General features: G+C 39.9%; 3 protein-coding genes across 6 annotated transcripts; 2 read left to right on the top strand and 1 right to left on the bottom strand.

Moving 5' to 3' along the window:
* Positions 1-344: 344 nt before the first annotated feature.
* Positions 345-5,661, top strand: Xpac (DNA repair protein complementing XP-A cells homolog Xpac). Of its 2 annotated transcripts, none has more exons than XM_028186705.2 (4): positions 345-487; positions 1,511-1,649; positions 1,722-1,928; positions 3,671-5,661. In XM_028186705.2, exons 2-4 carry the CDS (start codon positions 1,525-1,527, stop codon positions 4,104-4,106), a joined length of 768 nt encoding a protein of 255 aa, XP_028042506.2. In that variant the 5' UTR covers positions 345-487; positions 1,511-1,524; the 3' UTR covers positions 4,107-5,661. The 2 variants fall into 2 exon arrangements, with proteins under 2 accessions (XP_028042506.2, XP_089583697.1); XM_089727571.1 differs by lacking the exon at positions 345-487 and adding an exon at positions 714-853.
* A 2,112-nt stretch (positions 5,662-7,773) lies between these two features.
* On the bottom strand, positions 7,774-8,575 carry LOC114241049 (transcriptional regulator Simba2). 3 transcript variants are annotated; one of them, XM_028171766.2, is made up of 3 exons: positions 8,338-8,575; positions 7,996-8,233; positions 7,774-7,920 (listed from the first exon to the last, which is right to left on the bottom strand). In XM_028171766.2, the coding sequence occupies exons 2-3, from the start codon at positions 8,137-8,139 to the stop codon at positions 7,831-7,833; spliced, it is 234 nt and encodes a 77-aa protein (XP_028027567.1). In that variant the 5' UTR covers positions 8,140-8,233; positions 8,338-8,575; the 3' UTR covers positions 7,774-7,830. The 3 variants fall into 3 exon arrangements, with proteins under 3 accessions (XP_028027567.1, XP_028027568.1, XP_028027569.1); XM_028171767.2 differs by having other exon boundaries at positions 7,996-8,148; positions 8,338-8,573; XM_028171768.2 differs by having other exon boundaries at positions 7,996-8,145; positions 8,338-8,573.
* Positions 8,576-13,089: 4,514 nt separating this feature from the next.
* On the top strand, positions 13,090-18,355 carry beg (malonyl-CoA-acyl carrier protein transacylase beg). Its single transcript, XM_028171762.2, has 2 exons — positions 13,090-13,547; positions 15,098-18,355. The coding sequence occupies exons 1-2, from the start codon at positions 13,210-13,212 to the stop codon at positions 15,918-15,920; spliced, it is 1,161 nt and encodes a 386-aa protein (XP_028027563.2). The 5' UTR covers positions 13,090-13,209; the 3' UTR covers positions 15,921-18,355.
* The last annotated feature ends 4,210 nt before the right edge of the window (positions 18,356-22,565 follow it).

Raw genomic sequence — 22,565 nt, 5'->3', positions numbered from 1 at the left:
ATATGAAAGAGCTCCACACGCAGTTTCATGCACTCGCTCCATCTCACTCCTTCGTATTCGTGCCATATGTCGCCTTATCTCTTTACGTGGACTCGTGTCGGTTCGAGACTCGTTCGGGTGGACTCGCCGCGCCACGCCTCCGCGCCGCGTGGTACCTATGCTCTAATCATGTCCGCATGTCCGTCATGTTCAACGCATTCGTAGTTCCTGCATAACAGTACACTTGGAATGGAAATGGAACTGTCTGAACATGTTAATTTTGACAACTCGGATTGAATGATATAGTTCCATATGAGGACATAGTTCCAGGAACTATTTAGGTCCGGAACTACGCATGTCTACCATAGATTATACACTTAATTGGCGCGTACCGATATTGTATTATTCAAAAAACATTAATATGAAAAACATAGTTCCTAATATGGAAATGTAAACACTAACTAATAAAATAGACGAGTAGGATAAAATAAAAACTCCAAATTAATACGTAAGTGTTTATAAATCATTGTCATCTTAGGGATCGTTACTAATTAGAATCTTTTTAAACCGATGAAATTTAATCTTCCTGTAGCTCACCTTCCAAGTACTAAATAATTTAAACTTTGGTCGTGCTCAAGAAAATTCAATTTTTTCCTTTTCTGGGTGTGGTTGCCTCCCACAAGATGTCTTATCAACTACTTTAATTCGTGCCTTTTCGTATGCGTTTAGAAAGCCGAGCGTGTTACAAATCTTCTTCTCTTTATATAAAAATGAATTGCTGTTCGTTAGTCTCGCTAAAACTCGAGAACGGCTGAACCGATTTGACTAATTTTCGTCTTGAATTATTTGAGGAAGTCCAGAGAAGGTTTAAAAGGTAGTTAAATATGAACATGCTCAGAATTAAATAAAAATAATGATTTTGTTTTTCCTTTGATGTGTCTTCCATCGAACGGATTCGTTTTGTTTGTTTTATAAGTAAGTTTATTTAATATAAAAGCTTGGGTCTTTTATTTATCGATTAAGGCACTACGAAGTCTGCCGAGCCAGCTAGTAGTCTATATATTTATTGCTACTGCTTTTCTTTTTTCCCCTTTACCTCAGAAACAGATAAGCTTATGGCTCACTTGAAGGTTATTGCTCAGCATCACTCATGAATATCAGCAAGGTCAGGAGCAAACACAAGCTGCTTTAGATGATTACCTATACTTCTCTATTTTGTGTATGTCATTGTAGTGACAATCTATTTTCCAATGTAGTACTTAAATTCTTAATCTTATTTTTGTTACACAACAAGAGCATAAAAACTCTTTGTTTATCAAACTTGTAGAAAGTATAGGTAAAGCTAAAAGTATACAATGTATAAAAGTGTAATAGTGGCCAGCTTTATTTTTTAAAGCAATTGAGCTAATTTCCTAAGAGGATATGATCTTATTCCAGGATAAAAGCTTGATTGGTGATTTGTGCAATAATGTATGCTAGTTTGATGGTTACAAAAGATAGTAATTAAATATAATAAATATTTTGGTTACAGAAAGTCTCATCAACATGGACAGCGATGAAGTAAACATATCCCAAGAGAAAAAAAACAAATTAACTGCCACACAGCTTGCCCGCATCGAACGGCAACGTCTACGGGCCAGAGCACTGCGTGACTCTCGACCCTTGCTGAGGTCAGTGAGCCTTCACACAAACAGCCATGCACTCCGCTCACACTTTGTTCACTCAACAATTGCTTGTTACAGAAATGAAGATAAACCCGCACCAGTACCCACTCTTGGATGCGGAGGTGGATTCCTGCCAGAAGAGACACACGAGCTGAATGCAGTGGTTGCGCCTTGCGCTCCCCTCGTGCACCCCGGCCACCAACCCCATTGTCTTCATTGCGGACGACCCTTTCCACAGTCTTTCCTCTATGACAACTTTGACTATTCAATTTGTGACGAGTGTAGGTCAGAGCCATATATTATAATAGGTTGGGGAAAAGTTTCTTTGCATTTTTTAAGAAAATTCACAACATTTTTTAATATAATATATTATAGTTTATTTACATTTAACAAAAGTATGTAGGTACCATTTTGTTCGATAACTTTTTGCCATCTTATAGGTAGGGACATTATCCCATTGCTATAGAAATTTTGGGGCTTCTGATCAAAATACCGCGACAATTGGTTTTGGCAGTCCTCTTGTGATGTTAACCTGACACTGCCTAAAGAATTCTGAAGAGACCGAAACAGGTGGAAATCTGAAGGTCAGGACTATACGGCGGATGCATTAACACCTTCCAGCCAAGCTCTCTTAATTTTTGCTGAGTGGTTAAAGATGTGTGAGGTCTAGCATTATCATGATAAAAAACCACACCCCTTCTGTTGATTAATTCTGGCCACTTTCTCTCAACTTTTTGCTCTAATCTCGTCAGTTGTTCGCAGTAGAGTTCAGAATCGATGGTCCTGCCTGGTGGTAACAGCTCATAATGAAGGGGATTACCCTTCCAATCCCACCACACACACAGCATCACCTTGTTGCGAGCTAACCCGGGTTTCGCCACAGTCTGTGAAGCCTGACCGGCCTTTGACCACGACCTTTTTCGCACGTTCATGTCGTACGTGATCCACATTTCATCACCAGTTATCAGCTTCTTCAAAAATGGTTCGGTTTCATTATGTCGTAATAAAGAATCACAAATGAGTTATTACGGTTATACACGGTTCATTAGGTTTCTTTCAGTGAGCTCGTGAGGTACCCAAATATCGAGCTTTTTTGTGTACCCAGTTTTTTTTTCATATACGCCAAAAGTGTTTTGTGGTAAATTCCCAATTCTTCAGCTACGTCGTAACTACTGATATGCCGATCTTGCTCCACTTTTGGCCAAAAACGGGATCAATTTTATCCTTAATAGGGTGACCAGAGCGACGTGCATCTTTGACATCAAAATTTCCGGATTGAAAATGCTTAAACCAAATTTGTGCTACTCTCACAGACATTGCAATTTTTTTTCTTCTTTCATCTTCTTTAAAATTTAAACTTTTAATGTTACCAAAACCAGCCAGATACAAATAGTATAGCCAAAGAGATTTTATTAAAAGTTCATACATACTATGTTATTATATAAATAATAGTATCTTCAGTCGGCGTCCATGCGCCACTTCGATAAAGCGGCACGACACGAGAACCCTCTCATCGTGGCCGCCGGTAACTACATTCCCGATCCTGCGGACAGAATGGAAAGCAGTCGACGTCGCCCAAAACACGTCATCTCGGATCCTCCCGATCCATTAACGGTGCTTTTAGGTACCTCAAGCACCGGTCACCGTTCTCGTCGAACCCGTCGCTTGCGACGAAGGGCTCGACGAGTAAACTAACTCTCAGACACAGCCCACTGAGTTTCTCGCCGGATCTTCTCAGTGGGTCGCGTTTCCGATCCGGTGGTAGATTCTGCGAAGCACGGCTCTTGCTAGGGTTCGTGTTAGCAACATCGTCAGGTTTGAGCCCCGTGAGCTCACCTACTAAAGTTAGGGTTACGCTGACATAGCCGCTAGGGCTATCAGCTTAGGTAGGAAAAAAAATATATATATATATATATAAATAATGCGAAAAGACTTTTTTCCCAACCTATTGTTATATTAGCTTTATAATTTATAATTTTTGGTGTAGCAGCTTGATCTAAAATGTTATATCGTTTTGAATTTGACAGGGATACTGAAGGAGAACACGCTCTCATGACACGCACAGAGGCCAAGAACGAGTACCTTTTGAAGGATTGCGACTTGGACAGTCGAGAACCCCCCTTGCGATGTTTGCGACGCCGCAACCCGCACAGCGCTCGGTTCGGCGACATGCGGCTGTACCTGCGCGCGCAGCTGAAGGAGCGCGCGCTGCAGGTGTGGGGCTCGCTCGCGGCGCTGGGCGAGGAGCGGGCGCGGCGGGAGGGCGCGCGGGCGGCGGGGGCGGGGCGGCGCGCACTCCGCCGGCTGCGCGCGCTGCGGATGGACGTGCGCTCGAGTCTGTACACGCCCCAGCGCGCCGCACACGAGCACGAGTTCGGTCCCGAGACGCACGATGCCCGCGCCGACGTCTACTCCCGTTCCTGCCTCTCCTGCGGACACACCCAGTCCTATGAGAAGATGTGACATTTTAAATTGAAAAAAAAGTATGGAAAAACAAGTGCTACCTTTTAAAATTATGTATTGTACAAATTGTGATAGCTGTTAACATAACATTGATTAGTCAAAAATGGAATTTTTAAAGAAACAAAAAAAAAATTATAATATTTTGTGAAAATGGAGCAAATTACCTGAGTAAAAGTTAATCTACCCAGGTTCAAGCTATTATTATTCACAGCTCTAAAATGCATTCTAGGTTCAAATCAGGAGATCTAATTTGAAGAATGCCAAATGGTAGGACATCTTGTTAGCCTACACAGATACCTAACCACCAGCCTGCTTATTACTGCCATAAAGTAGTAATTCATTTCGGTTTGGAGGGTGGCCACTTAACAACAGGCTGTTGGATTGTCCACCGATCTAACATATTTAGAATTGTTTTGCTTACCTAATTGCTGCTAACACCTAAAACGGACTAGAAAGGAGGGTGGTAGATAAGATTTTTCTGCTTCTAAAATCCTCCCCACGGTCTCCGACCTACCTGTGATCATGTCGTATGTAACAGCGCCGAAATATCAGGAAGCCATTAGATGTGTTGCATTTAGGTTAATTCGCCCCATCTAAAACAAAAGTTTGCACGCACACTAGAATAGCACCGCACTTCCGTGAAGTATCTACTTCATTTGACTCCACACAGAATACGGCCAGAAACCGGTCTCGCAGGTAGTTCTCTGTTCTTTGTACCGTACGTTGTTGCCATCAGGCCATCGGGCTACTCTAAGGAATTGTTTAAGATGATCTCATTGTCTCTATTTTATCATAGCACGACGTCGGTAGTGGCGGGACGCAGCTGAAGCAAAGTACCTATGTCCCGCACGTACCAGCTGAAACTCCTGTGATCTTGTTCAATTAATCCTAGAAGTTAAAATTTAAACCAACCAAAAAAACGACTATCGCGCAACAACCCGCGTTCAAGCTTCAAATGATACAGAAGTTAACGGCAGAAAGCGTGTAGGTCAGTGTGCTTAGTGCGAGTTTTTTATCGTTCTCGTTAGCTTAAAACTTAACTCATTAAAATTTGAATGGAATGGGATCGTTTGCCTAAGTTTGCCGCTAGGGGCGCTGTTCCAACTGCATACTAAATAGGGCTAACTTTTACGCTATCGAGAACTTTAAAAATCTCGCAGTAAGCACACAGCTTACACCTCGCCTTCAAGGGTTCCCCTCGTCGTAGCTTGCATCAGGATATGGAGGGAACCTCGAATCGTATACTCTTATGAATTCTGGCTCGACGGCGACAAGTCGGTGTGGATAGATGAGCCTTTTTCGACGCCACCTACTTTTACAAATTCCGAAAGGTAGCGATTCAAAAATATGTTCTTATGAGATAATTGTAGAGTATAATTGACTAAAATAGTATTAGATTTTTTCTCAAATGTTGAATAAAGGATTCTAGGCAGACTCATAATAATCTAGTGATATGTTGCTTGGACAAATAGATTTCCATTTATCTTTGTTACTGTGTAGAACAAAATGTATGAAACTTATTTGGTGTAGGAATTAAAGTGCATGATAGATCATAGATTTTGTTCTATTTAGAAAAGAGCATTGACCTTTTTTTTAATTTCCTCAATTGAAATACCATTTCACGACACCATAGGCTAACTTTTAATGAAAAATCTTATAATATACATTTTATTTTAATCAAATATTTTTTCTCTATGTTCATCCTCAAATATCACCATACATTTTCGCTGGTAACTTAGGGGATTATTCCAGCTTAAAATAAATTTTGCTAACACTAGCTCTAGCAAGAGCAATGCTTAGCAGATCGGATGTCGGGTGTAATGGCTGCTACACACGTTACGAAAAATCGTTGCGATCGGACGGTACAGTTTAAGCTGCACAGTTTCCGTAGTGCCCCGACACGTTACTAGAAAACTGTACGATTATTCATTCGTTGAGCTATGGCTTCGACTGACGACGCGTTAGCAGTTGTTGGTTTATTATTCGCTATAAAAAAGCAAAAAGAAGAAAACATCAAGAAAAAGAAAACACGTATTTGGTATAAATAATGGCTAAAGAAAAGAGAAGCTCATTCCCATGTTAATTTATTGAAGGAACTAAAGGTATTTTCCTAAAGATTGGGATATTTTTTTACGAATGGATACTGATACTTATTTACATCTGCTGTCCATGGTATCGCCAATAATGAAAAAGCACTTAATTTTCCATAGACAAGTTTCATTACGATATGTTTTAAATATACACTGCAATAAATGCTTCTAGCCAGTCGCGGGACGAAGTCACTTTACAAGCAAACGCACGCACAACCATTCGGACCACGATCTACGCGAAAATTGAAGAACGACTAGCACACACGTTATCGTTTAGTGCGGTAGGGCCCTATAAATATCCTTGAGCCCGCGGTCTGCTCCCAACATCTGCAGATTGTCAAATCCCACATACCCCGCGCGCCCCCTACGCGCGGGTACCCCGTAAGAGGTTCGGCACCCGGCCCGAAAACGTGAGGCGGTGCACTTGCTGAACCCACGAGTGTTTTGCGCGGAATCCGAACTGTTTGTCGATGACAATGCTTTTCAAGCCGATGAAGGCGTTTGCGTAATGGCCGTTGGTTTAATTAGTCTCACGCTGGGTAGAGGCTGATCGGACGGAAGCTCGCAGGTTCGTTTTTAAGTTTTCCAGGTTTGTGTATGCTGGTAACGTCCGTTTCTTTCTACACCGCCGGAAAGAGGCTGTTGTCGTCATAGTTGGCTTTATTGAAACAGATACATTAGTTTATACTGTGTACGACTCAAATGTAGTTTTGCTTTTATTATTAACCCAAAACATTGTTATAATTTGAACTCGAAGCATGAAAATAATAATGACTTTAATACTTGAGACTTATCTATCAATAAAAATTATTGATAGATAAGTCAATATTATATTAATTGATAGAATGATGAAAGGCATACCATGTACAGGATACATTTTTTGAGGTAATGGCTTTTCATTATTTATGCCTCTTATGGCATCATCACCTTGAAAATCAATAAAATTCTCGATTAATAATAAAAAGGAACTACAGTAAAATTTTAAATTAGTAACATAAATTTTTCTATAATTAAAAAAATAATTAAATAACAGTTTTTTTTTTTAATTGTTGCCTAACCTACTTTATCCTACTAGGTATATAATATTAGGTAGTGATCAATTCGTCATATCTTAATTTTAGTGATTTTCAAACTTGTCACTGATGTTGTTGGTATGGTTATCGGTGTGTTTGACTAACTGTTGAGTTACAAATTGTACGTAAAATCATTTTTTGAAGTGGTTTTGAGACTTTTCTGTATATTTATATAAAAAATACTATTATTTTCTTTGACTAAAATATGAAATAAAGTATCATTCTTAGCAATTTCTAATAAATGTGCTTTCTTTAAGTCTCTGTTTCCCTGATTATTATATAATTTTACTGCGTCTGAGATTCTACCTTCCTACCAATCTGATTGGCGAAGTTTGTAGTAAATTCATAAACTAATTTTAATCTAAATTAAAGTAAACTAAATTACCCAAAATTCATAATTGTGAAGCACATCTTCAAACACTTAAGATAAATCACTTAAAATTAACCAATCAATGTAAATAAGTCTGAATAGCAATTGAAATGTCTTGAAAGAAACAATAAAAGGCAAAGTCATAGTTTTTATGTGATAAATAAATACAAATCTAGATGATACTGATTGTGTTAGATATTCTTCAAGTCATCTGGTAGATCGTTCTTAGGGTGTTTGTTCTCAAAATGCTGTTTGTAAGTCTTAGGGTCAGGCATCTGGGCCTGTAACAATACATTCACCATGAAATGCTGTCTGCCAGAGCTTTCACTTACACTGAAACATATGTTAGACATTACCTTACAAACCACACAAACATGGACAAGTGCCTTTTGTGCAGCTTTCTTCTGGTCGGTGGCACTGTGCCCCTGCTGTTTCTTCATTTTGGACATCTTTTCCGCAGCTTTAGCTTGTGACTGAATTTTCTGGTGTCCGCGAGCCATTGTGTACTGCTGAAGTTGAACTTCGTTAAATTTTCTATGACAGCCCAGAGGTTAGATGTCAAGAGAATACGGGAACTCCGTAAATTTAATCCAGCTGTGGTAATGTATACGATTTTTCTTTAATTACCAAGAAGTTGACGTGAAATAATTCAAATTTCGACGTCAACAAAGAAACTAATCGTGGACAAGGCAACATACCTCAGAAAACGTCGTCTTATAAACTAATACGAATTACAGCAAAGTGAAGCACTTAGGTTATTATTCTTTTTGACAGATTTCCTAATTAATACTAAACTGTAAAAAATGTATGTAGTAAATTCGGTTTTAAATCTAATATTCTGTAAAATATTACACTGTGATACACAATACCATAGATTATCACGTTCAATTATTAGTGAATTTAAGTGTATTATCTATGATCATGTTATCCGATTCAAATACGAGACACATCACACGGCTAATAATGACAGGGCTTACTGAATTTGGCCTCCCTTTTGTTTGTTTGTTCGTCTTTTATTTATTTATAATTAATTAAACAAATGATCAATTATCGTTTGTTCGACGACTACTGATGATTGTTCGATCATAAAAACAATTAAATTCCCAATTATTAATTATTTTATATCTAATAAGCAAACTATCACCTCACGCTTACATTGCGCATGCGCCGGTTTTGTCAGTCAGCTGGCAATGGCCGTATTTACTAGCGTTTTGTTAACCAAGAAATCAAAATAAAAAAAAGTGTGTGTGTCCGCTCCGACGCACGACTGGAGTTTACTGGATATAAAAAATTAAACGAAACAATACGAGAAATAGTTCTATATTACGACAACACGATACACTACAGATTATTAACAAATTAACGAGACACAAAACAAACGACTAACAAATATATGAAAATACAATAATGAGAGAAACGCGCGATCAGTACGAGGCTTTGTGGCGGACTGCCGGCGCAGCAGCCCGGCGTCACCTGCGATAACGCGGCCGCGCGTTGGCTCCTGATTGGCGCGCGCACGCATCACGCAATCAGGAGCCAATCAGGCGCATAACGCATTTCGTGTGACATGCTAGTACGATTTTGATTGGCGCGCGCACGCATCACGCAATCAGGAGCCAATCAGGCGCATAACGCATTTCGTGTGACATGCTAGTACGATTTTGATTGGCGCGCGCACGCATCACGCAATCAGGAGCCAATCAGGCGCATAACGCATTTCGTGTGACATGCTAGTACGATTTTGGTCCCCATAATTTTCATACCCCGGGCCTATATATGTAAATCGATTCTAAAGGAGTAAACTCCAAAAAAATATGGTGCAACTTGATGCACGTGAAAGAAGTGGAGCTTATCGCATATTATGCAAGATCGCTCTTAGCGATAAGACCGCCAATTGTACTTTTTTGTGTTTAATGTATCGCACTGTTTATTTGTTTTTTGGTGTACAATAAAGAATACTCTCTCTCTTATTTTGCGGTGTGTAGTATAACGGTTCTCTTAAGTTTTCATCCTTAAATAAAATTTCTCTTGTAATAGGGAATTACGTGTATAAAGAAACAACATCTTCACCATTTATTTATATTATGTTAAGTTATATATAGGAAAAAAATTTATTAAAAAGTTTTCATTAAAATTAAAATAAGATTGGACCTAAAGGTCTTAGTACCAGATCATAAAATGCCTTTAAAAAAAATTAATTTTAGATCTATGTTTTGTAAAGGGTAAACATTTTATGCCGGCCACTGACATACGCGCAAATATTCGTACAGTGTACGAATGTTTGCGCGCATGTGAAGGGCCGTCAAACATTCATTCGCAAACCTAGCGGCTGTGCAAATGGGTTCGCATACTCAATTTGCGAACCCGTTTGCGCTTCCTCCTACACTTGTTTACGAATGTCTCACGAATTTCTCCTCCTTTTTAATTCGTCAATAGAACATTGAAGAGAAAAAGAGTTTTTAATTCTTTCCCAGACATCATTAACAGCCATGCTGTTTTTAGGGGATTTATTTTGATGAAGATACGCTACACATTAGACGTCACAAACTATGAAAATAGCGTATAGTATACGTCCGTTACCTTCGCAATCGTCAGCGCAACTGGGCAAGCGAATGTGTGGGAGACTACACGAAGGTTCGAGGTTCGCGCGCTTTGATGTCTGTTAAAAAACCGACACAGCTTGGAAAACCACGAATGCAGCGAAAACTTTGCATAATCATTCGCAAATGTCGTTCTACACTTGTGGGTTTGCGTATTCGTGCGCATGTGAGTGACCGGTGATAGAATAAAGTAGGTACCATGACATGGGGTAAATTGGGATTTAGTTTTGTTTATGATAATATTTATCAATGTATAGAAGAAAAACCTAGTTAACCTATGGAAGTATTAAATATGAGTTAAGCAGTTGGTCCCAAAAATTCGTCAAATTAAATTGAAAATAGTGGTTGAAAAGTGCGTTTTAAATCAGTTTAAAGAACTTTTAAAAAAAGTAATATTATCGTTGTTTTTTCAATAAGATCACAGTTTATATAAGTTTTTAATACACCTGGAAATACCACAACAAACGGTAAGTTGCAATATTCTTATTTTAAATACAATATTTCGACAAAATAAAAAATGTATATTTTTTCCTTTCTTTTTGGGGAAAATTGGGACGTATGTGGGGTAATTTGGAACGAGACTGGAAAATTTAGGGACGAGAAAACACAAAATTGGAACGCCAAAAGACAAAATAGGGATGGCTTGTTAGGGTTGTCACTGATATCTTATAATAGATTTTTTAGCCTATACTATCACTCAATTGCGTGATGTGAAGAAGGTTAATGTGTTTATCATTTAGTTTATGTAAGCATTATAGGTAAAAGAAAAGTATATATATAATTACTTTTTTTTCGCGACATTTACCTTGTAATATCTGCCCGGTCGTATGTTTTTTATAGCAATAAAAAAAAATTAAAAATTAAAAAGAGCTCAAACGAATCAAAACTTTTGTTATTTCAGAATCTATTCACGCGTCGAATCATGATTTTTTTAACATTCACAACGCACACACAAATAAAAACAGGCCTCAGATTTTAAATGTAGCATTAATTAAAAATCCGAGATATCCAATTATGAGTGAGTGAATTAATTGAGTTAAGTTATTTAGCTTAGAAAGAATTTCTTTTATTTTTGTTATTATTGGCTCAAAGATTATTTTGAAAATGTTGATTAAATAAAATTGTATTATTGCATTTCCAGTCCTTTTGTTTTCTATTTTTTATTTTATTTTATGATTTTGTTTCAGAGTTGTGATTTTTAAGGAAATTAAATAATAATTTTCTAAAATATAACATGCACATACTTTTTTTGATCATTGTATTGTTGATTATCATTCACGTCACATCGCTTCGGAATAGAAACCAGCTTAATTTACACTATGTTGTGTATTGTGCTTAAATTATGGATTGTGTTCATCATTTCGGTCAATATAAATAATTGTATGGCACCTACCTACCTACCTATATATCGCAGTACTGCGAGCTGACAGCCCTTACAAATATCCCAATTTAACCCTTACCCGTGTCAATTTACCCCGGACGCGGGGTAAATTGGGACGGCCATTATTTTACCGATTATTTCTTTAAAATGAATAATTAAAATAATGTAATGGTTTTTATCACCTAGGTACGTTCAAGACTCAACTTATTTCTTTGGTTGAGCAGTGACTATTTAATTGGAACTACATATTTTAAAATTCAATCTGAAGTTCGATTTTGTCCCTATTTACCCCATTTTACGGTAGGTAAGGTACCGGTAAAATGGGGCGATTAGGGATTGACAGGCGAATCGGGAAAAAACCGGGAAAATCTTTCGACGCTCAATATAAGTTTTATATTCGTTGCAAAATCTTCCATTTTTTGTAGTTTAATAGTAGAATGTTGAAAGTTCCCAAAACAACTCTGAATATGCATGATAATAGCTGCTAACTTATAAAAAATCGCGTTTCAAATTAACTTCCTGTGCTGGTCATTATTTTAGTGCTAGAAACTTTGCTCTCTTTTATTTATTTGATAATAATAGAAGACGACTATGATTTATAAACGTTATTTAATGTTTGAACCATCATATATATTAAAGGTAAGTCTCAGTTGTTATTGGTTTTAATGTATTTGATTAAATAAAAATACATGTAAAAATCTGTTGTTTTTGGGGATATTGGGGACGTCTTAGGTACAAATAACAACGAAAAAGGGGTCAATTGGGATGAAAATACGTGAAATGGAAACGACCTAAGTATAAATAGGTACAGGTTTGTAGGGTTGTCTATGTAGTTATAACAATATTTTTTAAATTTGTTGGTAAAAATCTGGTTTATTCGAAGCGAAATTGGGAATAAGTCTTTATTTGAAATAGATAAGCAATTTAATATAAGTAAGTCGATTTTGCAGAGACATGTAACAAGATCAATAAAATCTCAAGGTGGACAAAAATGTCTAAGTAATACATAATAAAATATTTAATATTTGTTCAGAGTGGGGGTATTCATCTGATTAATCCATGGAATAACCGACACACCTAATCTCTTAACCCAGATAGAAATATCAGCACTGTCGATTGCACCTATAATTGAGGTGATGTCTGCCATGTACTTTTGTCAGTTTTTCAATTTTTTTTATTGATGATCACTTTGTTGTTGCAACTAAATAAATAAATAAATTAAAACTATATATAAAAATAAAAGTAGTGCCAACCCTAGGCAATTTCTCATTTCGTCCCAATTAACCGCAATTTTCGGGTAAATAGGGATTACACCTATTTTTGCATTTTTTGCTTAAACTGGAATGCTAGTTGCATAATTTTAAATTAGATAACAAAGATGCCCCCAAGACTCAATCATTTTGATCCTGATATAGCATTATATACATCAACAACTACCTTAAAATTGCTCATAAAGTTGGAATTTGTCCCTAATCGCCCCATTTTACGGTACCTACCTTATTATGATTTTGGAGACATTGTTAACATCTTTGGCAATGTAACTTATAACAGAAAATGTGAATTTGATATGGTACCTAATCAGTTATAGAATGATGAACACGTTCGCAAGAGTAAGTCGAGGTTTAAAAGTGGCACGAAGTTGTCGGGCTCGGAGTTCTCGCAGTGAAGATACTCCGTTGCGAAGGTTGCTGGACGAAGCCAGCGCTTTTAATGAAGGTGCCGCAACGGAACCTGAGCTGCGTTGGGCCACTCAGCCGTATGCGGTGCGGCCCAACGAGGGCGATACGAACAAGGCACGTGTGGAGCCCTCGCACACTACCGTTCTGCTGTTTCCAGGCCAGGGCTCGCAACATGTTGGAATGGGCAAGAAACTAATGCATCTGCCCCCAGTAAGAGAACTCTACGAATTAGCCTCTAGCATTGTTGGGTAAGTAGTAACATTTGTGCTAACTATAATTGATAATTTAAATCTCGGAAGGTTAGAGTACAACTGTCTCATAAAACACAGAGCTCGAATTTAAGTGAGTGGGTGGTAAGTGATTGCAGTACTAGCAATAGAAGTATCCTACAGAGTATGATATCTAGACTAAAAATTAACATAAATTCTGTAAAGATTAAATTAAGATAAGATTAAAGATGCAAATTATCTTATTTGAATGATCTTATAATTGTGCAAAAAGAATTGTATTAATTTTTTGTATTTATTTTATGGTGAACTATCTACATAAGTAAGGATTACCTTTGTTAAAAAATATTAAATTAGGTCATATAAAATACATAATATTATATGAATAAAAAGAAAAAAATTCTTTTTGCATATAATTTTGAACGATGTTCGTTCATTCAACCAAGTGTCTGTCTTATCAAATGAGGTCAGTCTCAAACACATTATAAAATGCTTATTGCACACTTCAAACAAGAATCCCAAATACTTTGTGGCACAAAAAGACAGAATGGTGGTACCTACCTGTGCAGGCTTTCAATTTGTCTTAGTACTAGTAAAAGCCTGTCACCACTAGTTACGCTGCTTAGCATTTTTCATTTATTTTAATTAATAAGTCAAGTCAGTTAGTAAAAGGAAAACACTTAAATTTAATTAAGCAGTATGTAAGTAATGTAGGCAATAGACTGCACGTTTTTTTTTTTAATGCTTAGATGGATGCGACAAGCTCACAGCCCACCTGGTATTAAGTGGTTACTGGAGCCCATAGACATCTACAACATAAATGCGCCACCCACCTTGAGATATAAGTTCTACAATCTCAGTATAGTTACAGCAGCTGCCCTGCCCTTCAGACCAAAACGCATTACTGCTTCACGGCAGAAATAGGCAGGTCAGTGGTACCTACCCGCGCGGACTCACAAGAGATCCTACCACTATAATTACGCAAATTTTAATTTTGTAGGTTTCATTTTTATTACACAATGTTATTCCTTCACTGTGGAAGTCAATCGTGAAAATTTGTTGAGTACATATTTCATTAGAAAAATTGGTACCTGCCTGGGATTCGAACATCGGTGCATCGCTCAACACGAATACACCGGACGTCTTATCCTTTAGGCCACAACGACTACAAATGTTGTTCTATTCATTTCTAATTTTACATTTTACTATTATTCTCAATAAAATTCCACATTAAACCCAAACACCTCTTACAACAGCACCAGGGCAGCAAGATTAATGGGCCACAAGTAATCCTTCCTTCCTTAAAAAATTAAAAAAAATACATGTAAAAAAGGTTGATAAACATAAGTTGATACAGAGAAAAATGGAACTGGGTGTCGTTGATAATTGCAGCGCTGTCAGTCACCTAAGAAATAAAAAAATTATCTGTATAAATATCTCTGTTGCTCGAAGTAATAAATAAATTAATAGTGCCCTTTTAAATTTATTCCCAAAAATTTTACTTGATTTATTGCTTTTTAATTATTAAGTATAAACAACACACTATCAACTATGAATGTGCTCTTTTGTAGATGGGATGTGGCTCGAGTTTGCACTGAGGGACCTGAAGAAGAACTGAGTCGACACTGTCAGATCGCCACGTTGGTGACGTCACTAGCGTCCCTCGAACGACTGCGAGACGAGCGACCCTCTGCGCTCGAGCGAGTTCGAGCCGCCGCCGGCTTCTCGCTCGGCGAAATCACGGCGCTCACTTTCGCGGGAGCGCTCACACTCGAGGGCGCGCTGCGGCTGGTCGACATCCGCGCGGCCGCCATGCGCGCCTGCAGCCAAGAGCGTCGCGGCGGCATGCTCACCGTCTGGCTCGGCGCAGACGCCAACCTGTCGCATGCGCTGCTGCGGGCCAGAGAGCACGCGGCCGAGTGCGGCGTGGCGGCGCCCGTGTGCCGCGTCGCCAACTACCTGTACCCGGGCTGCAAGGTGGTGGCGGGCGACGAGGAGGCGCTGCGGTTCGTGGAGCGGCGCGGGCCCGAGTTCGGCGTGCGCAGAGCGGCGCGGGTGCGGGTGGAGGGCGCGTTCCACACGGAGCTGATGGCGCGCGCGGAGGACGCGGTGCGGGCGGCGCTGCACGTGCTGCAGGTGGCGGAGCCGCGGGTGCGCGTGGTGTCGGCCGTGGACGCGCGCCCGTACCGCGACGCGAGACACGTGCGAGCGCAGCTGGCGCGGCACGTGACGCGGCCGGTGCGCTGGGAGCAGACGCTGCACGTGCTGTACGCGCGGCCGCGGGACCAGCACGTGCCGCTGACGGTCACGTTGGGTCCGGCGGCCGCGCTGCGCTCCACGCTGCGACAGGTCAACGCCCGTGCGTGGGACAGCTCGCTACAAATTCAAGTGTGAACCCTGTACTGTTCGATCGCGTCGGTGTTAAATGTATAGAAGCACTAGGTGATACAATTGTAATTACATTTCATAAATGTGCGGATCGGCTACAATGAATGGAGTTTGCTGTTTAAGTGTGATAGTCATTGAATATAAAATAAAGTAGAAGAGGTAAATAAACGCATCTCTTACAAGAATGAAAACGCATACATTAGAGACGGCCGAGTAGTCGTGTAGTGCCCGGCGGTGCCCGGCGTGTTCGGCAATTTGTTTTGATCCGCGCACCCGCACGAACAACTCGGTTCAAATAACGAGAATACTCTGTTTTAATAAAATATCAATTCGAGCGAAATAATGAAAATTAAAATTAAACAGACTTGTTTATAAAATAACAAAAAATGTTTAATAATCTTAAAGGAGAATGAGAAATAAGAATTATCAATTTCAAACATAAGTAGTTAAATTAATACAATTAAAATTTATCAAAGGTAAATGATGCAGGAAAACTAGACCCTCAGCGCGTTCTGGTAAGAGTCCGTCTCGTCGTCTTTGTAAACGTTGCCTGCTTCGGTAAATACGCGCTTGCCGAACACAGCGCTAGCAAGTGCACATAGGGTAGACACAAACATGCCATCTTTGGATACCTTGTTGGAAAGGACTCTTAATCTCGTGACACCGAAGCTTCTTGTGCATATCGGTCATAGGCATGATGACAGTAGTCAAGTATCGCCCAAATATTAAATTGATCTACTGAAACAGGATTCAAGGATTTTGAAAAATGTATTTATTTTCATATTAATGACGAGATTGATGATTTATTTGTTAAAATATATCTACAAAATACTACAGTCAGCCATGATAGCTTAAACACCAATCAGAGTGAATTACGTGACGCCTTAATAAACGTCGTCTTGTTTCGTTTGAGCTTACGCGCGATCACTGCAATTTTAACAAAAAAACTATTATTGTTTTCGCTTTACCTGTCGCTAAAATACATTTTATGATCGTAGTTTATAATTTTCACAAAAGCCATCAGTAAGCTCTCTAAATTGGTTATTTAATCTAATTTTCTTTACACATGAGTATCTTGTTAGCAGGGATATTAGTATGTTTTTCTATTAAATCAATTAAGTAATAACAGCTTTTGGGAACTCCAATGTAAGATCGCGGGCTCTTTGTAATTTTAAGCGAGGTACATTCCAGAATTTTAGATGCCTCCTGTTTTCTATCGTATTGTATCATCTCACTGTAGTCTAATATAGATTTGATTTGAAGAGATATTGTTGATGGTGATGATTGATTGGAAAAGGTTTATGTAATGTGGATGTCCATGGCAACGTGAAATTGCCTATTGTAACTTTAAATGGTGATGTAGAAACAGAATGGGTATGAGGTTTCAAGGTTGATGCCATCTGATTTATTAATTTATTTCTCTTTGAACGGCTTTACTTCTGAACTTGTGAGTAATAAATACTTAAATAGACTTATCAGTCATTCTCGGGCAATGCTTTCTGTAAAATTTTCTTATATGTTGTCGCAAAACTAAAAAGTAAAAATAGCAAATTATTAGACACAAATAAAATGCAGGACTTAATAACATACCTAGGTAAATACAATCTGCACTTCTTTTTACAAACAATAAATCAAACAAAGTTGACAAAGTATTTAGTAGATATTTTATAATTTACTTTTTCTATAATAAATGCTTAGCGGGTTAAAATATTAGGTATGTATGATAACAGACAATGATTTTAATGGTTATTGTCTAAATTGATAAATTATGGTAAATAGTAAATGAAATTAATCTTTTCTGTTATCTATAGTAATCTTAGTTGTTCGTTTTTTTCTATCTATTTGGCATTCAAATTTTGTGAGAATACAGCCTGGTTTCATGCGAACCTGCGACACCAAACCCATTGTCCATAATAATTGACCATATTATCATATTGTGGTAACTGGAAAATGAATAAAGCACTCATTGAAATAAATATTACTGGTTATTCAAGAGATAAATTGTAATCTCAGAAAATATTGAACTTATGAAATTTTAGACATCAATTAAGGTCACACATCATTGTAGAATTTACGAAATATGTACAAACTTACATCAAAATGATCTTTACAGAAATACATTGAAATATTTAGACTTAAACCTGCTGGATCTCGCCGTGCAAGAGTCAACCGTTTATTTCTCATTGTTTTGTTATTTGGGACGTAAACAAATTAACTTGCTCAGAGTTTTTATAGATGTAACTCAGAGTTTTGTGCACTAAGGGACCACACACCACTTATACACTTTTGAATTCATATTTATTATGCAAAATAACTTGATTTATTAAACAAGCATCTAATGTTTACAATTGACGTACTGAAGTTTACTAATTCGTGACGTAATGACCGACGCCATGACACTGATCAGCATGTTAGCGCGAAATAAAAATTTTAAATTTAAATTTCATTTTATTGCATAAAAACCTGTATTTTCTACAGAAATATGATATATTTTTGATATAATAGATACTTCTGAATATCATAGAATAGATATTGAAAATTAGTCATCATGCCTATTGTAGGGCGATGGAGCTGTTAAAGTCATCTCGCTCTGGTTGATCGGTAGGTACCAATTTTTCCAAACAATTCCAAAAAGGTGTGCGGGGTTCTTGTGACTGTCTTAATCAGTCAAAATTTTTTGTATTATTCGTTTTCTATCACTACTGCTACTCAAGATAGTCCGTCCGATAGCAGTCTGTTGAGTCCGAATTTCTTTAATTTGAAAACTCATTCTGAATCTGGGGTCTAGTAAGGCTGTCAAACAGTAATACTTATCATCCTCTAATATCTGAAAGTGGTTCTGCACCTCGTTTTGAAGCTTTTGTAGCATACCTCGTATATTTGGGTAGATTTCATGATTTAGATTTAAATTATGATAAATATTTTAATAGAACATTGGTGTGGGGTATTACTACAGAAATTATCGAGAATGTTATTTTAATTATTAATGTAAAGTGATGCACTCATTCAGAATCTTCCACGAACATTCTGTCCACTGTTGAAGGTAGGCTGTACTCGGGTTTTTCGGCATGCACTGCGGTACCATACTGTCTTTCTCTTCTCCCCTTCTTCCTCTCAGGAGGCGCCGGAGTCCGACATAATCCGGTCCGTTACCCCACTCGACCGGGCTTACGTAAATGGATTCCTCAGCGTTAAAAAGAAAAGGCTGTACTCGGGTTGTTTGATTTGTAGAGAGAAATGGCCCTCTTTTGCTTTAATAATCTGTCAATCATATAGTGTGTGCTATTCCATCGCGTTGAAGAGTTTGTGCTCAGGTAAATTGAGCTATTTTTGGATGGTGATCAGTTTCTCTTGCCCGATTGCAGACTAATTGAAGTGACCTATGATTTTTCTTGTAATAGCAATAATGTCATTCAAATTTTGCACTTTCAGAGCAACATTAACAGCTTTTTATTTTTATTGCCCTTGTAGGCAGACGAGCATACGGCCGACCTGATGGTGAGTGGTTACCGTCGCCGATGGACTTCAGCAATGCCAGAGGCAGAGCCAAGCCGCTGCCTACCGCTAAACATAATAACCTCCTTTGCCAACATGCGGACTCACATTTATAGCTTTATAGCTTTAGCTAGCATTGGACCCATTATCTCTCAAAACCAAATTAATATTGGTAGGTATGAATCTCAGTTTGCAGATGTCTGACAAAACAGAACGAATATTTTTACCCGTGTAGGTTCCTTTAATATCTCTTATATGCAACATTCTGTGCTGTAGAACAAAATCCTTGGTGAGCCGGTGAGTTGTGTAGTTTAAAGAAGCAAGTTACATACAGCTCCAAATGTCGTTATAGAGTTATAGATACAGTTTTAGCTTTTGTAATTTCTGTTCTAATTATGTCTTTCACTTTGCTATTATGCTTCTGGTATGACACTGTAGGAGAAGTATTAGTTAAGCTGCTTCAACTAACTAGATTGTCTAGGCACTGACACAAAGAAATGCTTAACGACGGAGGAAAGATCTTACACCGAGCGGGTCAAATTGCTCGGTAGACCGATGGTCCGAATGTTGTTCTTCGGTACTTGTATATACTACGTTCAGCGCTTGTTGTGGCGTTCTCACAACCTAGTGGGGTCCTTCCCATACATAACCCACCCCAATCTCAGCTGATTGCCGTTTTCACGGCATAGGCATCCCCCCCTGCAATTAACTGCTGGCTAGTACAGCGCAGGGGGTCAATTCCCACTCAGGGAACTCCCCTTTCGGCGAGTAACATTAAGTCCCGGGGACGCCCCCCCCCCCAGCAAAATCTCAACATGGATGAAGATTTAGTAGGCTTTTTTGGGTCACTTGCGGATAAGTACCTAAACCTCCGGATCGGAGATGGACTTCGAGTCCGCAACAAGCCCGCAGCCCGGAACCTCGGATGGGTTCCAAACGGGAAAAAGCGTACTCGCGTCGTGGAGTCCCGGAGCCCCACGACGAGGCAAACCAAATCCGCGACCGCCTCCCGTCCGCAGGTAGTCGTGACACCGGAGTCGGACTCCGGCCGCCGCGTTTTTTTTTTTTTTTTTTTTTTTTATTGCGTAGATGGGTGGACGAGCTCACAGCCCACCTGATGTTAAGTGGTTACTGGAGCCCATAGACATCTACAACGTAGACGCGCCACCCTCCTTGAGATACAAGTTCTAAAATCTCAGTATAGTTACAACGGCTACCCCACCCTTCAAACCGAAACGCATTACTGCTTCACGGCAGAAATAAGCAGGGCGGTGGTACCTATCCGCGCGGACTCACAAGAGGTCCTACCACCAGTAATTACGCAAATTATAATTTTGCGGGTTTGATTTTCGGCGGCGTAATTCCAATGCCGCGTCCCAAGCTCGCGCCCGCGCAAAAAACCGTCGTTCCGCCCCCGCTGATACTCCAGGAGAAGTCAGCGTGGAACCGCGTGTCCGAGGCCCTTAAGGCCAACAAAATAAATTACACCCATGCGCGTAACGTCGCGCATGGGATTCAAATTAAGGTCGCAACGCCGGGCGACCATAGGGCCCTCTCCGCTTACCTCCGAAAGGAGAACATAGGTTTCCATACCTATGCTCTTCAGGAGGACCGCGAGCTCCGCGTAGTAATACGCGGAGTACCGAAGGAACTCGACATCGAGTACGTCAAGGAGGACCTGACCGCTCAGTCCTGCGCAGTCTTCAGGAGTCTCGCAAGACTCCGCGCTCTCTCCGTTATTATTTAGTTTGTATATCAATGATATACCCAGATCTCCGGAGACCCATCTAGCGCTCTTCGCCGATGACACGGCTATCTACTACTCATGTAGGAGGATGTCGTTGCTCCATCGGCGACTCCAGATCGTAGCAACCACCATGGGACAGTGGTTCCGGAAGTGGCGAATCGACATCAGCCCCACGAAAAGCACAGCGGTGCTATTCAAAAGGAGTCGCCCTCCGAATACCACTTCGAGCATCCCACTCCTTAATAGGCGCGCAAACACCTCCGCCGTTAGCCCCATCACTCTTTGGTCAGCCCATACCGTGGGCCTCGAAGGTCAAATACCTAGGCGTCACCCTCGACAGAGGGATGACATTCCGTCCCCACATTAAAACGGTACGCGACCGTGCCGCGTTTATACTAGGACGACTCTACCCAATGCTTTGTAATCGAAGCAAACTGTCCCTCCGTACTAAGGTAACTCTCTAAAAAACTTGCATACGCCCCGTCATGCATGACGTATGCAAGCGTAGTATTCGCTCACGCGGATCGCACCAACTTAAGACCCCTTCAGGTTATTCAATCCCGATTCTGCAGGATAGCTGTCGGAGCACCATGGTTCCTGAGGAACGTGGATCTCCACGATGACCTGGAGCTCGACCCCGTCAGTAAGTATCTACAGTCGGCATCGCTGCGCCACTTCGAGAAGACGGCACAACATGAAAACCCTCTTGTCATGGCCGCTGGAAACTATATACCTGATCCTGTAGACCAAATGGTAAACCGTCGACGTCGCCCAAAGCACGTCATCACGGATCCTCCTGATCCATTAACGGTGCTTTTAGGCAATACAAGCACCGGTCACCGTCCTCTTCGAACCCGTCGCTTGCGAGGAAGGGCTCGACGAGCGAATTAACCCACAGACACAGCCCACTGAGTTTTTCGCCGGATCTTTTCAGTGGGTCGCGTTTTTTTTTTTTTTTGCCCTTGTATGTAGACGAGCATACGGCCCACCTGATGGTGAGTAGTTACCGTCGCCCATGGACTTCAGCAATGCCAGGGGCAGAGCCAAGCCGCTGCCTACCGCTTAATACTCTCCACAAGCCTCGTTTAAAGAAGGACATGTCATGTGGATGACCGCAGTGGCTCCAGGTAGTATGGATGAACTCTACTCCGGTGGCGGGCGGTGCGATGGTAAAAACGAGATGCCGGTATCATCTCGAACAATTCCTCAGAGCACTCCCCATGGAACATACGGTACAAAATACAGAGGGAACCGAAGTCCCTCCGCAGACCCAGAGGTTCCAAACGATCCGTGAGAATGGGATTATCGACAATCCGAACGGACCTCCTCTGATTCTGCGAAGCACTGCTCTTGCTAGGGTCAGTTTTATTTTATTTTATTTTTTATTGCCTTTGTAGGCAGACGGGCAT

This window comes from Bombyx mandarina, chromosome 05 (genome assembly GCF_030267445.1).
Source record: "Bombyx mandarina strain Sakado chromosome 05, ASM3026744v2".
Lineage (NCBI taxonomy): Eukaryota > Metazoa > Arthropoda > Insecta > Lepidoptera > Bombycidae > Bombyx > Bombyx mandarina.
The sequence above is the reverse complement of the archived record's forward strand: the minus strand, read 5'-3'. Positions and strand labels throughout refer to the sequence as shown.

Bases quoted from the DNA above. Each gene is read 5' to 3' on its own strand.
- Xpac (XM_028186705.2), top strand. From the start codon at position 1,525: ATGGACAGCGATGAAGTAAACATATCCCAAGAGAAAAAAAACAAATTA. The intron at 1,650-1,721 runs GTCAGTGAGCCT...TGCTTGTTACAG, and splicing joins GACTCTCGACCCTTGCTGAG to AAATGAAGATAAACCCGCAC. The intron at 1,929-3,670 runs GTCAGAGCCATA...TGAATTTGACAG, and splicing joins TCAATTTGTGACGAGTGTAG to GGATACTGAAGGAGAACACG.
- LOC114241049 (XM_028171766.2), bottom strand. From the start codon at position 8,139: ATGGCTCGCGGACACCAGAAAATTCAGTCACAAGCTAAAGCTGCGGAA. The intron at 7,921-7,995 runs GTAATGTCTAAC...GTATTGTTACAG, and splicing joins ATGTTTGTGTGGTTTGTAAG to GCCCAGATGCCTGACCCTAA.
- beg (XM_028171762.2), top strand. From the start codon at position 13,210: ATGATGAACACGTTCGCAAGAGTAAGTCGAGGTTTAAAAGTGGCACGA. The intron at 13,548-15,097 runs GTAAGTAGTAAC...GCTCTTTTGTAG, and splicing joins TTAGCCTCTAGCATTGTTGG to ATGGGATGTGGCTCGAGTTT.